Source organism: Schistocerca serialis, chromosome 3 (assembly GCF_023864345.2).
Source record: "Schistocerca serialis cubense isolate TAMUIC-IGC-003099 chromosome 3, iqSchSeri2.2, whole genome shotgun sequence".
NCBI classification, from domain to species: domain Eukaryota; kingdom Metazoa; phylum Arthropoda; class Insecta; order Orthoptera; family Acrididae; genus Schistocerca; species Schistocerca serialis.
The window spans coordinates 819,194,370-819,217,227 of record NC_064640.1 but is presented as its reverse complement, the minus strand read 5'-3'; the positions used below and the strand labels follow the sequence as shown (position 1 = coordinate 819,217,227).

Sequence of the window (22,858 nt, the reverse complement as noted above, 5' to 3'; positions counted from 1 at the left end):
CTAGGAGACTGAGGAGAGAGCTGAGAGAATCTGAGCAGATAACATACTGTATCCGCTGATGGCGGTGGATGTAGTGGACAGCCTGGAGAACAGCATAAAGTTCTACAGTATAAACCGAACACTGGTCAGGAAGCCGAAACTGATTTAGGGTGTTGCCAACAATATAGGCACTCCCTACACCTAACGATGTTTTCGAGCCATCAGTGTAAATAAATGTGGCTTCCTTCATTTGTGCACATAGAGCAGCAAATGCCCGGCGATAAACAAGTGAAGGGGTACCATCCTTGGGAAATTGACAAAGGTCACGGAGCAGGCAGATCCGGGGACGGAGCCAAGGCGGTGCTGTACCCCAAGTTGTCAGGAAGGTTTTAGGAAAGCGGAAGGAAAGAGAATGGAGCAGTTGACGAAACGCGGACTCCCGGTGGTAGTAGGGAGGAGGGGCGGCCTGCGTACCCTACATCAAAGGAGGTGTCGAAAAAAATGTCATGGGCTGGATTAGCAGGCATGGAAGACAGATGGCTAGCATAATGACTCAGAAGGACTGCTCGCCGATTGGACAGTGGAGGTTCAGCAGTCTCAGCATAAAGGCTTTCAACAGGGCTGGTGTAAAAACCTCCAGACACTAAACGTAATCCTCGGTGGTGGATAGAGTCGAGACAACGAAGAATAGACGGCCGAGCAGAGGAGTAAACTATGATTCCATAGTCCAATTTCGAGCGCACTAAGGTGCAATAGACGCGGCGAAGGAGCACTCGGTCTGCTCCCCAGGACATACCATTCAGGACACGGAGGGTGTTGAGCGATCGCAGACAGCGAGCCGAAAGATAGGAAACGTGGGAGGACCAGCACAGTTTTCTGTCAAACATAAGACCCAAGAATTTAGCGACGTCCGAAAATGGAAGGTTGACATGCCTTAGATGTAAGGAGGGTGGAAGAAACTCCTTACGTCGCCAAAAATTAACACAAATGGTCTTACTGGGAGAAAAACGGAAGCCGGTTTCGGTGCTCTAAGAGTAGAGGCAATCGAGACATCCTTGAAGACGTCGTTCAAGAAGGCTGGTCCGTTGAGAGCTGTAGAAGATCGCAAAATCGTCCACAAAGAGGGAGCCCGAGACATCAGGAAGGAGACAATCAATAATTGGATTTATGGCAATAGCAAACAGTACAACACTTAGCACGGAGCCCTAGGGTACCCCGTTTTCTTGGGAGAAAGTATGGGAGAGAGTAGTGTTCACCCGCACTCTAAATGTGCGCTCTGTCATAAATTCGCGAAGAAAAAGGGGCAGCCGACCTCGAAAGCCCCAAGAGAACAGTGTGCAGAGGATGCCTGTCCTCCAACAGGTATCGTATGCTCTCTCCAGATCAAAAAATATTGCTACTGTTTGGCGTTCCCGGAGAAAATTGTTCATGATATAAGTGGAGAGAGAAACAAGATGGTCAACTGCAGAACGATGCTTTCGGAAACCGCATTGGGCAGGTGTTAAAAGACTGCGGGACTCCAGCCACCAAGCTAAAGGGCAATTCACCATACGCTCCAAAACCTTACACACACTACTCGCGAGAGAAATGGGGCGATAGCTAGAGGGGAGATGTTTGTCCTTTCCAGGTTTCGGAACAGGAACGACGATAGCTTCCCGCCATCGTCTGGGAAAAGTACTGTCAGTCCAAATTCGATTATAAAGGCGAAGGAGGTAACGCAGACTATGGGTTGATAAATGCAGGAACATTTGGATGTGGATACCATCCGGTCCTGGGGCGGAGGAGCGAGAAGAAGAGAGTGCATGTTGGAGTTCCCGCATGGAGAAAACAGTATTATAGCTCTCGCGACTTTGAGAGAAGAAAGCAAGAGGTTGCACTTCCGCTGCATGTTTCTTCGGGAGAAACGCTGGTGGCTAATTTGAAGAGCTCGAAATCTCAGCAAAGTGTTTACCCAAGGAGTTAGAAATTGCGACGGCGTCCACTAACGTATCACACGCGACAGTGAGCCTAGAGACCGGGGAGAAACTAGGCGCGCCTGATAACCGTCGAATCCGACTCCAAACTTCCAGAGGAGGGAGTGAAGGTGTTAAATGAGCTAATAAAGAATTTCCAGCTTGCCTTCTTGCTATCGCGGATGACGCAACGGCATCGCGCACGGAACTGCTTATAGCGGATACAGTTGGCCAAAGTAGGATGGTGGCGGAAAACGCGAAGAGCACGTCGCCGCTCACGTATTACGTCATGGCATGCCTCGTTCCACCAAGGAACTGGGGGGCTCCGGGGCAATTCGGAGGTGCGTGGTATTGAACGTTCCGCAGCTGTAAGAATAACGTCGGTAATATGTGAGACCCCATCGCCGACGCTAGGAAAGTGACGGTCATCGAATGCCGCTAGAGACGAAAAAAGTGTCCAATCGGCTTGGGCAAACTTCCAGCGTCGCGGGCGCATATAGGGCAGTTGGGGCTGCAGTTTAAGGACACATGGAAAGTGTTCACTCGAGTGTGTATCATCAAGGGCGAACCATTCGAAGCGCCGAGCTAGCGGAACAGTACCGACCGAAAGGTCCAAATGAGAGAAATTTGTCGTAGAGGCAGACAAAAATGTAGGGACCCCAGTGTTGGGGCAAACTAGATCCGCTTGGTGGAAGACGTCTAGCAATAGTGAGCCACGTGGACAAGGATGTGGAGATCCCTAAAGCGGGTGGTGGGCATTGAAGTCCCCAACCAGCAAATAGGGGGGTGGAAGCTGACCAAGAAGATGAAGGAGATCAGCTCGTGCCATTGGTGTGGATGATGGAATGTATACAGTACAAAGAGAAAAGGTATATCCAGAAAGGGAAAGACGGACAGCGACAGCTTGGAAGGAAGTGTTTAAGTGGATTGGGTGATAATGGAGAGTATCACGGAGAAGAATCAGGAGTCCTCCATGGGCTGGAGTGCCTTCAACAGAGGGGAGATCAAATCGGACGGACTGAAAAATGGGGGAGAACAAAGCGGTCATGGGGACGCAGCTTTGTTTCCTGAAGACAGAAGATGACCGGCGAGTAGGATCGTAAGAGGATCAACAATTCATCCCGATTGGCTCGAATGCTGCGGATATTCCAGTGGATAATGGACATAGGGTGAACAGAAAATGGAGGAATGTGACCAAGGTTGCCGTCAACTCAACGACTGCTCAGAGCTTGCGACCGACAGCATGGAATGGCATTCAGCCGAAGGCAGAAGATCCTGATCCATAGGTTGTTCAGGAGCAGCTCCTGCCACCAGCAATCGGCCGGTTGATCGGTCGCCACCAGTGCGCCTCGGCGACACAGAAGACGGCCGAGGGCGATTTCCGCCAGGTGGTGCTGTAGATGAGACACGCCTTGGCGGAGAAGGAGATGAACTGGGTTTCTTATTAGCCTTCTTGGAAATATGATGTTTAGATGAAGGAGGAACCGATGGTTGTGAAGTTAGGGTACGTAAAAAATCTTCACGAGTATGCTCTTTTTTCAAAGTCTCGGTGTCTGACTTTTGGGCTCGAGATTTAGCAGAACCCGATGAAGGGTGAGCCATAGAGTGGGCAGGCGAAAGTGGTGAGGTTGAACGGGCGATCTTTGCGCTGGCCGATCTGGCGACCGTGGCACTAAAGGTGAGGTCACAAGTCCGCGTGGCCGCCTCCTTTGTTGGCTGCGGATAAACAAGGACAGTGCTGTATTTTCCTGTCTGAGGCATGGTGGGCTGTCGACTGGCGAATAATTTTCGAGCAGCAAAGGTTGACAGCTTTTCCTTCACTCTGATTTCCTGGATGAGCTTTTCGTCTTTAAAAATGGGGCAATCTCGAGAGGAAGCAGCGTGGTCACCCATACAGTTGATGCAGCGAGGGGATGGACATGGACAAGCACCCTCATGGGCATCCGTGCCACACGTAACACATTTGGCCGGATTGGAACAGGACTGGCTGGTGTGATTGAACCGCTGACATTGATAGCAACGCGTAGGGTTTGGGACGTAAGGGCGAACGGAAATTATCTCATAGCCTGCTTTGATTTTGGATGGGAGTTGAACTTTCTCAAATGTCAAGAGGACAGTGCGGGTTGGAATGATATTCGTGTCAACCCTTTTCATAGCTCTATGAACAGCCGTTACACCCTGGTCAGACAGGTAGTGCTGAATTTCGTCGTCAGACAATCCATCGAGGGAGCGTGTATAAACGACTCCACGCGTGGAATTTAAAGTACGGTGCGGTTCCACGTGGGCAGGGAAGGTGTGGAGAAGTGAAGTACGCAGCAATTTTTGTGCCTGGAGGGCACTGACTGTTTCTAACAACAAGGAGCCATTCCGTAATCTGGAACAAGACTTAACAAGACCTGCAATTGCGTCGACACCTTTCTGAATAATGAAAGGGTTGACCGTGGAGAAGTCGTGACCTTCATCAGACCGAGAAACAACAAGGAACTGTGGCAACGATGGAAGAACTGTCTGTGGCTGAGACTCAGTGAACTTACGCTTGTGAGCAGACATAGTGGAAGGTGAGGAAACCATTGCAGAAGAATCCCCCATGATTACCGGCGTCTCCAATGGCGCGCTCCTCCCTTGTGGGGGCCCTCTCTGAGGGAACTCCCGCCTTAGGTGATTGTTCACACCTCCCGACAAACCGACGGAGAGACCAATCGGCACTTTCGGAAGGTATCAGCTCGGGTAATCACCCCTCCCTGGGCCTGGCTGTTACCAGGGGGTATGTACGTGTCCTACCTGTCTAACCGGGGTGGGGAATTACGCATTACCCCGTCACCGGCTACGCACAAAAATGCGTGGGTCGGCCTTCAGACACGCACAGGGAGGAAGAAAGAGAAAGGGAAAAACAAAGAAAGGGAAAGGAAAGAAGAGAGGTCTCAAACGCCGCAGCGGAGAAAAGGGTAAAGAGAAGAGGTAAGGAAAAGAGAAGGACAAAGGAAGGATGAAGATATACAAGCAGAGACGGCGAAGAATGCGTTACATTTACGAACGTCCGTCTCCGGATGTAGGCACAAATCATACTCCCAGAGGGGGAGAAAGGGATGGAAAGAGCCAGAGGTGAGGGGAGGGGGGGCGAAGATGGGGGATAGGGAAGGATGCGGAAAAGGAAGGTATGCAGCCCGGAAAGGAAGGAGGGCCATATTAGCTCGGGGTCCCGTGCTCGCTACACACGTATCCACAAAAGAGTTGTGGACCCCCTGGGGGGCCGAAGCTTGTTGTTCGTAAGTGCAGCCCAATCGGCATGCCACAGCGATAAAATGCGCCGACAAATGACCCTGCTACAATCTGATGAAGGGACACAACAAGAAGCTGTCCGAGGCTGGAGGACCGCAGCCTTGGCTGCGGCATCTGCAGCTTCGTTCCCAGGGATACCGACATGGCCAGGAACCCACATAAAGCTAACCAGAGAACCGTCGTCCACCAGCTGCTGAAGAGAGCGTTGGATCCGGTGCACGAAAGGGTGAACTGGATACGGATCACTGAGGCTCTGGATGGCGCTCAGGGAATCGGAGCAGATGACATAAGCAGAATGTCGGTGGCGGCAGATGTGAAGAACAGCCTGGTAGAGGGCAAAGAGCTCAGCTGTGAAGACCGAACAATGGCCATGGAGCCGGTATTTGAAACTTTGTGCCCCGACAATAAAAGAACACCCGACCCCGTCATTGGTCTTAGAGCCACCTGCATAAATCAGGGTCATATTAATGAACTTCGAACGAAGTTCGACAAAACGGGAGTGGTATACCGAACCGGGGGTAACCTCCTTTGGGAGCAAGCTGAGGTCAAGGTGAACGCGAACCTGAGCCTGGAGCCAAGGTGGCGTGTGGCTATCGCCCACTCTAAAGGTTGCAGGGAGTGAAAAATCAAGGTGTTGAAGGAGGCGACGAAAGCGAACTCCAGGGGGTAGCAGGGCAGAGACATACAACCCGTATTGACGGTCGAGAGAGTCGTCAAAAAAGAAACGATAAGACAGGTGGTCCGGCATTGACAGTAGCCGACAGGCATACCGACAAAGCAGTATATCGCGCCGGTATGTGAGTGGCAATTCACCGGCTTTGGCATGAAGACTCTTGACAAGACTAGTACAAAACGCTCCGATCGCAAGACGTAAACCCCGATGTTGTATGGAGTTGAGGCGGCGTAAAATGGACGGCCGTGCAGAGGAGTATACGAAGCTCCCATAATCCAGCTTGGAGTGGACGATCGACCGATATAGGCGAAGTAGGACGGTTCGATCCGCTCCCCATGACATACCACTGAGAACACGGAGGACATGTAGAGAACGGGTACAACGGGCAGCCAAATATGACACATGTGGAGACCAGCTAAGTTTCCTGTCAAATGTAAGACATAAAAATTTTGTTGCCTCCACGAATGGGAGAGCAACAGGACCGAGTCGTAAGGACGGTGGGAGAAATTCTTTGTAGCGCCAGAAGTTAATACAGACCGTCTTCTCGGCAGAAAAACAGAAGCCATTGGCGACACTCCAGGAGTAAAGACGGTCAAGAGAACGCTGAAGACAGCGCTCCAGGAAACATGTACGCTGCGCGCTGCAATAGATGGTAAAATCGTCCACGAAAAGGGAGCCTGATACATCAGCTGGGAGGCAATCCATTATTGGATTGATCGCTATGGCGAAGAGAGCGACGCTCAAAACTGAGCCTTGTGGCACCCCATTCTCCTGGCGAAAGGTGTCTGACGGGACAGAACCCACACGTACCCTGAACTGTCGATCCATTAAAAAGGAACGAATAATAAGTGGGAGGCGACCGCGAAGGCCCCATGCATGAATGGTGCGAAGAATGCCCGCCCTCCAACAGGTGTCGTAAGCCCTCTCCAAATCAAAGAACACAGCCGCGGTCGGGTGCTACCGCAAGAAGTTATTCATAATGAAGGTCGACAAGGTAACCAGATGGTCAACAGCAGAGCGGCGCCTACGAAATCCAAATTGTACATTGGTAAGTAGGCGTCGAGATTCGAGCATCCAAACCAAACGAGAGTTAACCATTCGCTCCATCCCCTTACACACACAGCTGGTAAGCGAGATGGGTCGATAACTGGAAGGCAAGTGCTTGTCCTTCCCCGGCTTAGGAATTGGTACAACAATAGACTCGCGCCAGCATGCAGGAACATGTCCCTCAATCCAGACGCGATTATAAGTATGAAGAAGGAAACCTTTACCCGCAGGAGAAAGGTTCTTCAGCATCTGAATATGAATAGAATCAGGCCCTGGAGTGGAGAACCGTGACCGGGCAAGTGCATTATAACTTACACGATTCGAGGAGCGGAAGTTAGGTGGCTTAGCCTCCTCTGCCTGTTTTCGGGGGAGGAAGGCAGGGTGGTAATGAGCGGAGCTCGAAACCTCTGCGAAAAAGCGGCCAAAGGCATTGGAGACATCCTCAGGGGCCTCAAGGACGTCATTCGCGACCGTCAAGCCAAAAACTGGTGATTGGACCTTAGTGCCAGATAGCCGGCGCAGGCTACCCCAGACAACAGAAGAAGGAGTAAAACTGTTGAAGGTGCTTGTGAAAGCAGCCCAGCTGGCTTTCTTTAATAATATGACGACACTGCGCACGTAATCGTTTATAATTGATACAATTCGCCACTGTAGGGTGGTGTTTAAAGGTGCATAAAGCACGTCGACAAGCACGTAAAGCGTCCCTACATGCTGTGGTCCACCAGGGGACCGGTACGCGACGTGGAGAAGAAGTAGTGTGAGGGATGGAATATTCAGCAGCTGTGAGAATGACTTCCATGAGGTGTGCGACCTGACTATCGCAGCTTGTGAAGGTTTGATCCTGAAAGGTCGCCCTGGAAGAGAAGAGCCCCCAGTCTGCTTTGGAGATGTTCCAACTAGTTTAGCACGGAGAGGGGGTATGATGCAGGAGATGGATAACACACGGGAAGTGGTCGCTCGAATATGTATCAGAAAGTGCATACCACTCACACCGGCGTGCAAGTTGGGTAGTACATATAGAGAGGTCTAAATGGGAATAGGTGTGATATGTGTCCTAAAGAAAAGTAGGGGCGCCAGTATTGAGGCAGACAAGATTGAGCTGGTTGAAAAGGTCTGCTAACAGAGAGCCCCTCGGGCAGGATGCTGGAGAGCCCCAAAGGGGATGGTGGGCATTGAAGTCTCCAGTTAACAAAAATGGTGCAGATAACTGAGCAATAATTTGCATCATGTCTGCCCTGGTAACGGAAGACGACGATGGAGTGTAAACGGTACAAATGGAAAATGTAAAAGTGGGGAGAGTAATTCGGATGGCAACTGCCTGCAAGCCGCTGTGCAATGTGATGGGATCGTAGTAAATATCATCCCGGACCAGCAACATAACCCCTCCATGAGCCGGAATACCTACCACAGGGTGTAGGTCAAAACGCACAGAGGTGTAGTGTGCCAAGGCAATTTGATCGCATGGGTGTAGCTTCGTTTCCTGGAGGGCTATGACGAGCGGACAGTGCAAGCGGAGCAGCAACTTTAAGTCCTCTTGGTTCGAGCAAATGCTGCGAATATTCCAGTGAATAAGTGCCATCGTGAGAAGAAAAGGAAGATGAAAGAAGGGGTCACCTCGAAGGCCGCTGAGGGCCTGGCTTCGAGCGAGCTCTGCCGCCGCTATCAGTAGGCGGACAGTCATCGTCCATTGGTTCTATAGGTTCATCGGCCATCTTGTTAAAATGGCCAGGAGGGGGAGCTTTCTCTGCAGGTGAACAGCCAGATGTTCGGCTACCAGCGGTGCGGCCAAGCAAAAGGGATGACGGCCTGGGGCGGCATCGGCTGGGTGGTGCAGGAGAAGAAATGTGCCGTGGCGGAGAAGGAGAACTGTGCTTCCTATGAGCCTTCTTGGAAGGTCGTTTAGTTGAAGTACTGATCGATGGCTTGGAGTTCGAGGTACGTAGGAAGTCTGCACGGGACGGTTCCTTCTTGAAGGCCCATGCATCTGACTTCTGGGTCTTCGTCTTGGCAGAAGCTGATGAAGGTGCTTGTGTCTGAGGGGTGACGGGAGGAAGAGGAGACATCGACCGCGCGATCTTAGCACTGGCCGAACGGACGACCGTGGTGCTGAAGGTCAGATCGCATGCCTGTGTCGCCACCTCCCTGGTAGTCTGAGGACAGGCAAGGACAGTACTGTATCTCCCCGCTGGGAGCAGCGTGGGCTTCCTACTAGCAAATAGCTTGCGAGCAGCCGAGGTGGACACTTTATCTTTGACCCGAATTTCTTGGATACAGCGTTCTTCCTTGTAGATGGGACAGTTGCGGGAGGACACTGCATGGTCACCATGACAGTTCACACAACGAGGAGACGGAGGTGGACAGTCACCCTCATGGACATCCCTGCCACAAGTGACACATTTAGTCGCATTGGAACAAGACTGGCGAGTGTGATTAAAATGCTGACACTGGTAGCAGCGCGTAGGTGTCAGGACATAGGGGCGAACAGAAATAACCTCGTAGCCCGCTTTGAATGTGCGACAGCAGCTGAACACTATCAAAGGTCAAGAAAAGTGTCCGGGTCGGTACAAGGTCATTGTTGACCTTTTTCATGACCCTACGGACAGCCGTCACGCCCTGCTCAGCGAGGAAAGACTGAATCTCCTCGTCAGTCAATCCGTCGAGTGATCTAGTATATACAACACCAAGAGACGAATTCAAAGTGCGGTGAGCCTCCACCCGGACAGGGAACGTGTACGGGAGTGTGGCCCGAAGCAGTTTTTGTGCCTGAAAGGCGCTCTCAGTTTCCAGTAACAAGGTACCATTACGCAACCTGGTACAACACTTGACCGATCCGGCTATGGCATCTACGCCCTTCTGGATAACGAAAGGGTTGACAGAGGAAAAATTCTTTCCGTCCTCAGATCGAGAAACTACCACGAATTGTGGGGCAGGCGGTAGTACTTTTGTCACTGGTGGCTGGTCAAGTTTCCGTTTGTGGGCAGAAGTCGAGAGAGGAGAAGAAGAGAAATCCATTGCGGAGGAATCCCCCATGATTGCCAGCGTCTCCGATGGCACGCTCCTTCCTTGTGGGGACCCTATCAGAGGGCACTCCCGCCTTAAGTGAATATTTACACCTCAGGTCACACCTCCCGAGAAACAGACGGAGGGACCAATCGGCATGGTCAGAAGGTATCAGCTCAGGCAATCACCCCTCCCTGGGCCTGGCCTTTACCAGGGGGTACGTGCGTGCCTTACTTGTCTACCCAGGGCGGGGAATTACGCGTTACCCCGTCACCAGCTACGCGTGCGAACGCGTGGGTCGGCCTTCAGGCGCGCACAGGGAGGAAGGAAGAAGAGGAAAAAGAAGAGAGAGAGGGAGAGAGAGGACAGACTGTCTCAAACCCTGAGACGGAGACCGAAGAAGGCAAGGAGAAGAAGGCAAGGAGAAGAAGGCAAGGAGAAGAAGGCAAGGAGAAGAAGGCAAGGAGAAGAAGGCAAGGGAAAGAGTAAGGAAGACAGTGAGATGGAGAAGAACAAAGAAAGGAACCAACAATGGAAGGAAGAAACGAGAAGAAGTGAAAAACCAAAATGACCACAAATATAGGTCGTGGAACCATCCGTCTCAGGACACAGGCGCTAACTACCCCCTTGAAGGGGAGGGACTCCTTTTAGTCGCCTCTTACGACAGGCAGGAATACCTCGGGCCTATTCTAACCCCCGGACCCGCAGGGGGGCATACACCAAGTTGTGTGCATTGATAGCGAGAAGTCAAATTTGGTTTATGTTAGGCCTGGAGTGCTACAAGGATCGGTGTTCAGCCATTTATTGTTTTTATTACTAATCCGTGTTTATTTATAAATTCTCACATGACAACATCAGCAACATTGACTGGATATGCCAGTTGCTATTATAGCCGACCAACAGGCTACAACAGGGAAGCTGACAAGCTCGCACACTAACGCACAAAGAAACTGCCAACACCGCCCTACACTGTTAATCCAATATACAACCTATCAAGACACTAAATGATGATGAACCTAACTGTTACTGGTATGCTGACACTGACCGAGAAGCTGCAGCCGCCGAGAAACACCACTGCACAACATCAAAGGCATCTGCCTGCAAGATACCCACTAGAATCAAAATCTAGCCTTGCGTGACCTGTTGCAGACAGCAAGAAAACTGCTACTGCTCGTAAAATCTGACCCAACTATCACACAGGTTTCTTTCCCTTGGCTCTTGCCTTGGCACTTTTTTCCCTTTTGCCCTTCAAATCGCTACCTTTCGATCAACTTTCGACTCAATCTATCCCCAGATGAGCGGATATGATTGGTTAATCATAACCAGACATATGCAAACATCGCAGTACCTACAAGGCCAACACAAAACATCTTTGCATATTGGTTAGTTTTCACTGAGTGAGGCCTCGCAGGATGTGGGTACTGCGATGTTTTCTTACTAAATGAAAGTAAAACACATGTACTTAATTTTAGCCTCTAAGAGATTCCTAACCATCATGAATTAAAAACTACTAAACTTTTAGGTGTTCTTACTGACAATAAATTGGCCTGGAATCCACATATTAAAAATATATTTTCTAGACTTTTCAAGAGTTATTTATTTAACTACAAATTTATATCTAAAAACACAGATGATGTGACTTACCGAACGAAAGTGCTGGCAGGTCGATAGACACACAAACAAACACAAACATACACATGAAATTCAAGCTTTCGCAGCAAACTGTTGCCTCATCAGGAAAGAGGGAAGGAGAAGGAAAGACGAAAGGATGTGGCTTTTAAGGGAGAGGGTAAGGAGTCATTCCAATCCTGGGAGCGGAAAGACTTACCTTAGGGGGAAAAAAGGGGTATACATTCGCGCACACACACACACATATCCATCTGCACATACACAGACATGTCTGCTGTGTCTGTGTATGTGCAGATGTGTGTGTGCGCGCGGGCGCGAGTGTATACCCCTTTTTTCCCCCTAAGGTAAGTCTTTCCGCTCCCGGGATTTGAATGACTCCTTACCCTCTCCCTTAAAACCTACATCCTTTCGTCTTTCCATCTCCTTCCCTCTTTCCTGATGAGGCAACAGTTTGTTGTGAAAGCTTTAATTTCATGTGTATGTTTGTGTGTCTATCGACCTGCCAGCACTTTCATTTGGAAAGTCACATCATCTGTGTTTTTAGATATATTTTTCCCACGTGGAATGTTTCCCTCTATTATATTCATAACCACAAATTTAAAAAGATATGTTCCAAATAACTATGCAAGATCACAAAATTTTGCTTTCTTCCAATGTATCATATCGTACGGAATTTTTTCATGGGGTAGCAGTTGTTAAGCAAATGACATTTTATTGTTGCAGAAGAAAGTAATAAGAATAATGACAGATTCTGATAAAACAGAACATTGTAAACTTCTGTTCATTAAACTGGAACGTCTGACAACAGTAAACTTATTCATCTATAATGTTTTATTCTATGTTAGAAACAACTTTTCTAATTTCACACTGAGAACTGATGTACATAGTTTTGACACTAGAAACAGCACACATGTAGACATACCATACCACACATCATCTAAATCACGTAACTCCTACCTAGCATTTGGATTAAGGATGTTTAATAGGCCAAGGGTAGATTTTACAGAATTGCCTATAAATATTTTTAAAGCTAAATTGTATAAGCGGGTCGACGGAAGCGTTCGATCCCACCCGTCGGCTTTGACTCTTGTCGTAAGGCTGTTGTGGTGTGTGATGTCACCACGGCGCGGAGTTTAGTTTGTGAGAATGGCGTGTTTGTAGGTGTTGTTTTGATGTGATCGGTGGTGGTCTCCAGTGGTGTATTTGTATGTTAGGTGATGTTTTTGGTTTAGTGTGTGTGTGTGGCGTGTTTATAGGTAGCGTATTGTTGCGGTCGGTGGTTCTCTCTGTTGGTGTGTTTATGGGTAGCGTGTTATGTGGCATATGGGGTTCACTTGTGTGGTAGCATTGCATGTGTGTAGTATCAGTGGTGACTGTGCCTTCAGTGGAATATATTTCAATGAATTAATGATTTTGGTCTTGTTATGTTGACGTTACTGTAGTTTCTTTTCTGTTCATGTGTAAATTTTGGTAAATTTCTTTGCTTATGTCTTTGGTAGGTATGGATATGACTGACAAGGTCAACAGTTTTTGGTTGTCTGCGATGCTGGGGGACAGTGCCGTGAAGCAATGAGACTTACTAAAGTTTTGGCGTCTCTGACCAGGGATGGCTATATGTGGATGTGTCGTAAGGATAACAGGTCAAGGGAAGTGTTTGATTGCAATTTTGATTTCCTAGTGTGTGTGTGTGTGTGTGTGTGTGTGTGTGTGTGTGTGTGTGTGTTTTTGTGTGGTAGGATTAGGTGTGGTGGTGGTGAAATTTCTGAGATTTATAGTGTGGTAGCAGTTGTTTCTGTCGACAAAGGGAAGTGATCGATTCCAGTGGATTTTGTGTGTAGTGGAAGTTGTGGGGTCTTGTCATTTTACTGTTTTTTTGTCGTTTGGGTTAGTGGCGTGTGTTTATATTTAATTGTCCCCACCCAAAAACCCCCAAGTCCTACACTTGTCCCATTAGTTTGACTAAGTGTTTCGTGGAAGGTGTGTGTGTGTGTGTTTTTCGATGTATTTTCATGTTTGTTATGTTTACGTAATGAAGTCATAGGCGCCATATTGGAGTCATAGTGGACGGTCGTTTCCGCCATACTTGTGACGTCATGGGTCAAAGCAGACGGGTGGAATCAGACGCTTCTGTATAAGCTACTAGTAAACAACCTCTTTACCCAGTTGACAAATGTATTGGAAATGAAAATGCTGCTCTCTAACATATAATTTCTAGTTTTACCTATTTCATGTAAACTAAATTACATTGATATAGTAGTTCATATAGAAATGTACGCTTATGACTGTCTATTGCTGTAAGAGCTGAATGATAATAAATTATTATTATCATTATTGTTACTATTATTATTGTTATTATTTCTTTCTTTCTTTTCTCAGACGTTATGTCTGGTCAAAAATGGAAAGTGACGCGGACCTTCATCAAGCGTGGCTAACTTTTAACTGTGTGGTATATGTTATATTGCATTTAGGAACTTTCGGGTAATTGAACATGTATCAATAATTATGGATTTCTGTAGTTGTATATACAAGTCTGAATGTACCTGTATTGCATTGATGTACTGGTGGATATTGTGTGGTATGACTCCTGTAGTTGATAGTATAATTGGTATAATGTCAACTTTATCCTAGTGCCACATGTCCTTGACTTCCTCAGCCAGTTGGATGTATTTTTCAATTTTTTCTCCGGTTTTCTTTTGTATATTTGTTGTATTGGGTATGGATATTTCAATTAGTTGTGTTAATTTCTTCTTTTAGTAGTGAGTATGATGTCAGGTTTGTTATGTGTTGTTGTTTTGTCTGTTATAATGGTTCTGTTCCAGTGTAATTTGTATTCATCATTCTCCAGTACATTTTGTGGTGCATACTTGTATGTGGGAACATGTTGTTTTATAAGTTTATGTTGTAAGGCAAGCTGTTGATGTATTATTTTTGCTACATTGTCATGTCTTCTGGGGTATTCTGTATTTGCTAGTATTTTACATCCGCTTGTGATGTGATCTACTGTTTCTATTTGTTGTTTGCAAAGTCTGCATTTATTTGTTGTGGTATTGGGATCTTTAATAATATGCTTGCTGTAATATCTGGTGTTTATTGTTTGATCCTGTATTGCAATCATGAATCCTTCCGTCTCACTGTATATATTGGCTTTTCTTAGCCTTGTGTTGGATGTGTCTTGATAGATGTGTGGCTGCGTTAGATGATACGGGTGCTTGCCATGTAGTATTTTCTTTTTCCAATTTACTTTCTTCGTATCTGTTGATGTTATGTGATCTAAAGGGTTGTAGAAGTGGTTATGAAATTGCAGTGGTGTAGCCAATGTATTTATACGAGTGATCGCTTTGTGTATTTTGCTAGTTTCTGCTCGTTCTAGAAAGAATTTTCTTAAATTGTCTACCTGTCCATAATGTAGGTTTTTTATATCGATAAATCCCCTTCCTCCTTCCTTTCTGCTTAATGTGAATCTTTCAGTTGCTGAATGTATGTGATGTATTCTATATTTGTGGCATTGTGATCGTGTAAGTGTATTGAGTGCTTCTAGGTCTGTGTTACTCCATTTCGCTACTCCAAATGAGTAGGTAAATATTGGTATAGCATAAGTATTTATAGCTTTTGTCTTGTTTCTTGCTGTCAATTCTGTTTTCAGTATTTTTGTTAGCCTTTGTCTATATTGTTCTTTTAGTTCTTCTTTAATATTTGTATTATCTATTCCTATTTTTGTCTGTATCCTAGATATTTATAGGCATCTGTTTTTTCCATCACTTCTATGCAGTTGCTGTGGTTATCCAATATGTAATCTTCTTGTTTAGTGTGTTTTCCCTTGACAATGCTATTTTTCTTACATTTGTCTGTTCCAAAAGCCATATTTATATCATTGCTGAATACTTCTGTTATCTTTAGTAATTGGTTGAGTTGTTGATTTGTTGCTGCCAGTAGTTTTAGATCATCCATGTATAGCAAATGTGTGATTTTGTGTGGGTATGTTCCAGTAATATTGTATCCATAATTTGTATTATTTAGCATGTTGGATAGTGGGTTCAGAGCAAGGCAGAACCAGAAAGGACTTCATGAGTCTCCTTGGTATATTCCACGCTTAATCTGTATTGGCTGTGATGTGATATTATTTGAATTTGTTTGGATATTAAGTGTGGTTTTCCAATTTTTCATTACTATGTTTAGGAACTGTATCAATTTAGGATCTACTTTGTATATTTCCAATATTTGTAGTAACCATGACTGGGGTACACTATCAGAGGCTTTTTGGTAATCAATGTATGCGGAGTGTAGCGACCTTTACCTTTGTTTAGTTTTAGCTTGATATGTCACCTCTGCATCTATTATCAGTTGCTCTTTACATCCTCGTGCTCCTTTGCAACAGCCTTTTTGTTCTTCATTTATAATTTTGTTCTGTGTTGTATGTGTCATTAATTTCTGTGTAATGACTGAAATTAATATTTTGTATATTGTTGGTAGGCATGTTATGGGGCGATATTTACCTGGGTTTGCTGTGTCTGCTTGATCTTTAGGTTTCAGATAAGTTATTCCATGTGCAAGTGTATCTGGGAATGTGTATGGGTCTGCAATATAACTGTTAAATAATTTAGTTAGATGTGAATGTGTTGAGGTGAACTTCTTTAGCCAGAAATTTGCTATTTTATCTTTTCCAGGGGCTTTCCAATTGTGAGTAGAATTAATTGCTTGGGTGACTTCATGTTGCAAAATTATCACTTCAGGCATTTGTGGTATCATCTTGTATGTGTCTGTTTCTGCTTGTATCCACCGTGCATGCCTGTTATGTTGTACCAGGTTTGACCATATGTTGCTCCAGAAGTGTTCCATGTCTGTTATGTTTGGTGGATTGTCTGTTTTAATGTGTGTGTTATCTATTGTCTGGTAAAATTTCTTTTGGTTTGTGTTGAATGTTTGGTTCTGTTTTCTACTATTTTCACTTTTTTTGTATCTCCTAAGTCGTTTGGCCAATGCTTGTAATTTCTGCTTCTTTTCATCTAATTGCTCTATCGCTTCTTGTTGTGAGATTTTACCTAACCTTTTTCGCTTTTTTTCTGACATTTCATTTCTTATAAATTGTGTTAGCTGTCCGATGTCTTTTCTCAGTTTTTCTATTCTGATCTGTAGCCTGTGTTGCCATGCTGGTTTTGTGGGTTTCTTCTGTGTGTTGGTTGGTTCTGATCTCTGCCTAGTGTGTATATTTAGTGTAGTGAGTGCTCCTATATAAACCAGTAGTTGTAACTCTTCCATAGTTGTGTTTTCATTTATTTTGTTGTGTATGATTGTGTTGATAGTTTTTATTGTTGTTTCGACTTGTGGGTTATTTGGTGGTCTATGCAAGAATGGTCTAATGTCTGTATTTGTATTCTATATATGTCAGCTGAATTTTTTCTTCTATATCTAACATGTGTGTCACTTCGTGTTCTATTTGTGCTTGTTCTGGTGGCTGTCTTAAGATTTAGTTTTCCTCTGATTGTTTAATTGATGCGTGTTTTCCTTTGTTTGTTTGCTCTGGGATGTTTGAGTTCATTACTGTATTTTCTTCTTCTTCTGATTGCACATTATTTTGTTCCAGTATTTGTTGTACTTGTTGTTTGATGTTTTCTAATTCTGACTGGGGTATCCTGTTATTTTTTATTATTACACCGATCTGATCAGCTAGTCGTTGTTCTGTTAAAAATTTTAATTCTGGGCATCTGATTATAAATGTTGTGTATACTTGTGATCTGTATCCAGTTGTGTTGGTTCCTAGGTTTGTTGCCTGGTAATAACAGAGCATGAGGTGTCGATTAACTTCATCTGACCATATCATCCTCTGTTTTTGTTTTCCTTCTAGGGTGGTTGCAGGAAGCATATCCTGCAAAACACCTCTATTTGGATTTGAATCATTTTCCAGTTGGCTAGCAGTGTCATTACCATTGTGGGCGGGCATAGGGTTCAAGCGTCATCCCCGACCATGACGGCGCTTGTCCGAGGCTTCTTTAGTTCTGTCCTGAACCAACTAATCACACTAAAAGGGGGGTTAGCCCTATTAGTGGTTATTCCTTTTTCTTCGCCTTTTATGACTGGCAGAACATACCGGAGGCCTATTCTTTTCCCGGGCCTCCACGGGATTTTTTATTATTATTTCACTGTTAGTTGTCTTTTCAGTGTAAAGAATTACAATAGATAACTTTAGTGCACAAATGAGGTGATATATTTTTATTCTGTTACTGTAAATTAAAAACAAACTTCAGTGAAAAGTAAGAAAAGCAGCAAGCAATAATGAGAGATGTTAAGAACTTTGAATATATACCAGTATATGCTGATATAAAACCTCCACAAAGAAAAATTTCATAAAAAAAATAAAAAATCAAATACAAAGATGGAAACTGCATTTTTAAAACACACACACCTTGCATATAACTGTTTTCCTTGATATCTTGATGCAAAAATGAAATGAGTTCACTTAAAGGTGAGAGATATGATTTTTCTCCAAAGCACTTATTGTCATGTTTATAAAACTGTGCACCATGTCTTTGTAATGATAGGACATCTGCCTTAGACGTCACAATGGCAAAGGGTAGCCAAACAGCATCATTCCAACTGCACCATGAGAGGAATTGTGAATCTGTAGGGGGCATATGGTTAATCTCAACATCTTTAAATTCACGTGACTGGTGGAAAATGTGTCTTGTGTACCAGATTTTGTAGAATTTGAAAGCCACATTCTGCTCAACTTGCAATCGTTCCCAAAAAGCATTTTCACGAGTTTCCATAGCAACAGTGCTCCCATTTGCATTCATTGGAAGTCTCTTCATTAGAAAGGTGATAGTAGCAATGACTAGAAATGCTTGTTTCAATTGGGTTTCTGAAACTGTCACTGTGCTGTACTTGTATTTCAAGAAACCTTCATGCAATTTTCTGTGAATCTTCTTGTTATGAACCATGGTGGAAGGAGTCTTTAATTCCTTGCACAAAGTCTTGAAATATTATCATTTTCGTAAGATATCACTACTTTTTCTCTGACAATTCCAGGTAACATCTTTTGACCACTCCTGCATTCTGGAGCAGCAATTAAACCATGACTCTCTTTAATTGTTCTTTCTCCAAGTCCGATGTGCTCTAGGACACCAACAGTAGAAGTTACTCTGACAATACTCAATAAAGGTGGAGCAGATAATAAAAACTTGAAACTGTCCATTACGAGCTGAATTCTACATTTCTGAGTTAGGAGCTCCTTATATCGGAAAATTGGTTGCATTGTTCACAGGGCACTCCAGACAATACAGGGTGCTAATATGCTCTGCTTCTTCACAGACCAAGTAACATTAAGGTTTCTCAGAACACAGGTACAGTATAGCAATGACATTTCCAGTAATATGATTGCACCACACATTACTACTCACTGCAATTAACACCTTTATAATAAAGAGACTTCCAACATATAAAAAAGGAGCAGTGTCGCAATGGGAGCTCATGAAATGGTTTGCAGAAAAGGTTGCAAGTCAGGCAGAACGTGGCTTTCAAATACAACAAAATCTGGCACACAGGACCCATTTCCCAGGCATCACATGAGTTTAAAGATGTTGAGATTAACTGCATGCCTACTGCTGATTTACAATTCCCTTCATGGCTAGCTTGGAATGATGCTGTTTGGGTCCCCTTATCCAATGCTGCTACATGTCAGGCAGATTCCCATCATTACAAAGACACAGTGAGGAGTTGTATAAACATGACAACAAGTGCTTCGGAAAAAAATAATATCTCTCACATTTAAGTGAACTCATTTTGCTTCTGCATCAAGATGTCGAGGAAAACAGTTATATGCAAAGTGGAAGGGTTTTAAAGTTAGTTTCCTTCTTTATATTTGAATTTGTTTATCAAAATGTTCTTTGTAAAATTTTTATATCTGTACATATAAGTACATATTTAAAGTTATTACTGTGTCTCATTACTGCTTACACCATTTCTTATGTTTCATTTAACTTGTCTTTTTAAGTTGCAGTGACAGAATACGGATGTATCACCTCATTTGTGCACCCACATTGTCCCTTAATTCTTTACACAGGAAAGACACTTAACAGAGAAATACAACATACACACTGAGAAAAATGATTCATAACTGTTTTCAGCTCTAAATTGTTTACAGTTCTGACCTACAGGTCAATTTTTCAAGGAATACACGTTTTTATTATTAATGCCCTGTATTCTTTGCAGATAAGATTGCTGACAGATATATAAACATTTCAGCAAAAAATCATATTGTGATTCAATTGTCTATGTACCCCACAGGACTTTGAAATTTGTCAAATTTGCCCTTTTTTGTGATGGAGTCATCTTTAAGTGAAGGTAAGAACTACTAATTTGAATGCCAAAAGCTTGTCATTGTTATTTATACTTAATGCTAGCACTAAAGAGTTATAGTGCGTACGATGAAGTCTGCATTTTTCCCCTCTGTGAAGTTATAATTTGTAAAAAATCACACATGTAAAGCACATCACGGAGAAAGAGCAATTCGCAACGTTAGTCATAAAAAACAGAGATGTATCCTACTTTTTATGCAATATATCAACTTAATGACTCACACAGTACATGACTAAAATACTTGATGTCTGTAGGTCACCTCATTACTGAATAGCAAGTGTCTGAGAATACGGAAACCGGTTCCTAATGACTGGGTACCCACCCATGAATCTTCAAACCTGAATTTATCAAAAATGGTAAGAGTTAGAACAGTGCTATTTGGCAGTTTTACTACTGAGACATGTGGGCATCCATGTTCCAAATATGACTAAATTCTGAAATAGCCACATTTTCACCCCCTGTGAGATTACACGGAATGAACCATACTAGCTACTCGTAGGAATATGAGATCGGGGCGATACGCATAAAAACATTTCTACATACCAAACAGCTTTTTGTAAATGCACGTCATGGCTCCTTCTGGGGTATACACAGCAATCTTGTCTTCATCTCGGATTTCATATTTCACGCCTCCTTCAGTCACTATTTTACATTTCACTGACTTGATATGATGCTCAAGTTCGTCGTCAGGAATACTGTCATTTAAGAGTTTCTTATTGCGAACGATTGTACATGTGGCATTTCTAACAAGAGCTGCCTTCGCTGGGAGTCCAACAGTCTGAAACACATTCGATCTCTTAAATTTTGATCACGAAGCGGAATTACGGAACAGTGGTAAACCAACTAAATTAAGAAGTAACAGGCAATTTCAGCTTAGAGGGCACTATTCAAATAAACTGCTGCTTAGTACAAAATTTCCTTACCTCTTCACCGTCTACAAACGCGACTATTGCAGGCATTATTCTGTTGCCACTGTCGTCGGCTATAATATCAACTTTCCCATCCTGAGAAACAAAACGTAAAATAATGTCAAAGTTACATTGATATGATCTTATTAGAACGTTTCTCACGAATACATTCGAGCTAGAAGAATAATCGTTCATGACTTCACTTCTGGCACATTAGAAGTTCTCAGTGAACAACAAATATGAAAAACATTACCAACCTTACAATACGCCAAGCAGGCCGAAGAATTCCCCACGTGAATGCCAAAAACACCAGCCATTTTGCTAGTCTTCGACGACAACAAACCGTACACGATGCGCAAACAACACACTACTGCCGCCAAAATACAAATATTCACGCGTCTTTGTTTTCCTCTGCATAGCGTTCAAAGAAGTATTCTGCTGTCAAAGACGTAATCAAGGATGTTAGAAGGGGAGATATGTCAGTCATAAAAATAAGAAATACGAAAATATTCAGTAATTAGCACGAATTTCATTTTTCCAGATGCCACTAGCGAAATAGCGCATTATTAAAGAAATAAAAATATCAATACTGAATTGTTAATTGAAAACATTTTCATAATAAACAAAAATGAAATTGTGATCCATATTATCTTTCGCGTTTCATGGTGTTTTTTCTGTGTAGCTTAAAAATCTGATATTTGTTAATTGCAATGAGCGCAATTTTCCATCAACTCGTTTAGTATAATTAATTGTGTAAAGGAACGTCTGTCGGTAATAACGCGGATAAGTCAAGGCTGTGCATAAATGAGCCAAAATCGTTTTGCCTATTTATTTGTTATCATCTCACCAAAATTAAAGAACAAAAGAGTGGGATCATGTAGAAATGTGTAATGAAATAAGTCGGATATTTCCATATATGACAGACTTAATTAGTATTTGCATTTGTAATGGGTGAATTTTTCCCTGTGAACTGTTGTGATACCTGCGTATTACGAACGCGAGATCATTTTACTTTGCGTTCGTCTTTAGTATCCGAAAGATTTCCAGCTCCTGCTGGGTGATAAATTAGTGTTGTAGAAGCTGTTTAAAGTCGTAGCAAACACCTCAGTACCTTGATCTCTGTTGTTAAACACTATTTGTATGTAATTTCGTCAGTGTCATTCCAACCCATCTTATCGTGCTTTAATAATTGAGACATGGATGTAAGAACATACTAGCAGTGCGGGACTGCATGAAACAAATACTGCACTGTATGACCATAACGAATGTTCCTGATGCGTTGCTACATTCTCTTTCCACCTTTAAAACTCTGCAGCAAAAGTTAAAAGTGTGTGAATCACATACACAGAAAGCTTATGTGGCACTGGCAACAATAAAATAATTTGGCTTCTACAGAACTTCAGCCCAAATTTGTATTGTCTCATGCATACGTTATCTTTCACCTAGACAATGGTACCATATTCTTTAAGGTCTTCCTTTTTTTTCTAGTTGTGTTACAAAAAATGCCGCAACATTCCGGTCACAATTATCAGTTTTTACGTTTTCTCGCAAGGAGTCAATTTCTTCCTAGGCTATTCGCCTAAATAATTCACTGAAAATACTTCACAACCCACGTTATCGCACTAACTACAGAAACTCAAAACTACTTTAGCACGATGACAACCCTAACTCAAATGAACACAATGTTACCCGTTAAACTGAGCACGTCTATTTTTACCAGCAGAGGGCACCAGCAAATATAACAACATGGCACCTAGAAACACAACCAACTCAAAAACTCCACATCGTCGTGACGTCACACACCACAATACCATTACGTCACGGGTCAAAGCAGACGGGTGGAATCGGACGCTTCCGTTGATCCAGCCAGAAGGCATAAACAAAACAAAAAAAAAAAACTTCTTTAGCTTGGCCATTGCCACTGCTTGTTCTGTCATTGCGCATTCAAGAACGTAATTATGAAATTAATTTCACTGACGAAAGTGCCAATGATAATGTGTGAGGTGGTGATGGTTGGTACAATTTTAATTAAAATCTAT

At 43.9% G+C, this 22,858-nt stretch overlaps 1 protein-coding gene across 2 annotated transcripts in view; it reads right to left on the bottom strand.

Annotated features, from left to right (window-relative positions):
• Positions 1-21,267, bottom strand: part of LOC126470716 (heat shock 70 kDa protein 14-like) — a 201,153-nt gene extending 179,886 nt beyond the window's left edge. For both annotated transcript variants that reach the window (XM_050098718.1, XM_050098719.1), the window contains exons 1-3: positions 21,077-21,267; positions 20,835-20,915; positions 20,455-20,689 (exon numbers count right to left, since the gene is read on the bottom strand). In XM_050098718.1, coding sequence (XP_049954675.1) covers positions 20,455-20,689; positions 20,835-20,915; positions 21,077-21,136 — 376 coding nt within the window. In that variant the 5' untranslated portion in view covers positions 21,137-21,267. The remainder of the gene's footprint in view (positions 1-20,454; positions 20,690-20,834; positions 20,916-21,076) is intronic.
• Between the last annotated feature and the right edge of the window lie 1,591 nt (positions 21,268-22,858).